General features: G+C 40.9%; 1 protein-coding gene across 1 annotated transcript in view; it reads right to left on the bottom strand.

Moving 5' to 3' along the window:
* Positions 1 to 583, bottom strand: part of LOC106528618 (uncharacterized) — a gene marked incomplete at its 3' end in the record, with an annotated part of 2749 nt that extends 2166 nt beyond the window's left edge. Inside the window, 1 exon segment of the mRNA XM_014023833.1 lies at positions 332 to 583. Within this exon segment, the coding sequence (XP_013879287.1) occupies positions 332 to 509 (178 nt within the window).
* Positions 584 to 890: the final 307 nt, after the last annotated feature.

Genomic DNA, 890 nt, shown 5'->3' with positions numbered 1-890 from the left:
CATTTATTCAGGGAACTCGTCCTGTTGCCTGGTTTCTATGGGCGGGGGTTGAGCTCTGCCTGGGGAAACAAAACTCGACACAACACCAGCAGCGCCTGTTAAGTTTCACTTTCCTGGGAAATGTCCTGATTTAAATCAAATTGTCTTTCRGCTCACACAGTTTTTAAACAGATCATTTGCTCATTGCAGTATTTATTATGACGACTAAATTTGATATGAGCATGATTTATATGCATTTTAAAAAAGAAATATGTCTGTTAGCCTATAGCAGGTCTTAAAACCAAAATATGCGAATTAAATACTGAACTGATTTTGTAAATAATGAACTTACCTTTCTGATGTCTGAAGGATATTCTGTAGAAGTTATCAGCCACAGGKGTTAAARGTCCGCAGTCTCCTCCGCCTGATTTGCGAYGAACACTGAAATATGTTGTTACTTTTKTCTTTTCKTTTGYTGARAGWCTGCGCTGACACTCAAAGAAAACACAGTTCATGTTATTCTCCTCCATCGCCCCGGTGTGACATGAAACCTGTGGTGAGTGAGCGCAAAAGCTCCTCTGCTGCGCCACATCAGAGAAAAACAAACAACACTACGGAGCCCGAGAGGGGACACGGGGATTTTTTTCCTCCTTCTTGTATGTTGTTTTATGGCGGTTGGCAAACAACGGAAGGTAAACATTAGCCATCCTGTCTGCCATTTCATTCCCCATAACCCCATGATGTGCTGGAGCATAAGATTGTATAAAAGTGTTGGTTGTACTTCAATTAATATATCTAGAGACAACTCGTCTTGTAATGGCAGATGACACATCAGGAGGTGTACATTACCGCCACCTACTGGTATGAAGTGTGTCAAGATTGTCTTGCTTCTGTTTTTGCTTATTAAAAAA

This window comes from Austrofundulus limnaeus, unplaced genomic scaffold (assembly GCF_001266775.1).
Source record: "Austrofundulus limnaeus strain Quisiro unplaced genomic scaffold, Austrofundulus_limnaeus-1.0 Scaffold392, whole genome shotgun sequence".
Classification (NCBI taxonomy): Eukaryota; Metazoa; Chordata; class Actinopteri; order Cyprinodontiformes; family Rivulidae; genus Austrofundulus; species Austrofundulus limnaeus.
The sequence above is the reverse complement of the archived record's forward strand: the minus strand, read 5'-3'. Positions and strand labels throughout refer to the sequence as shown.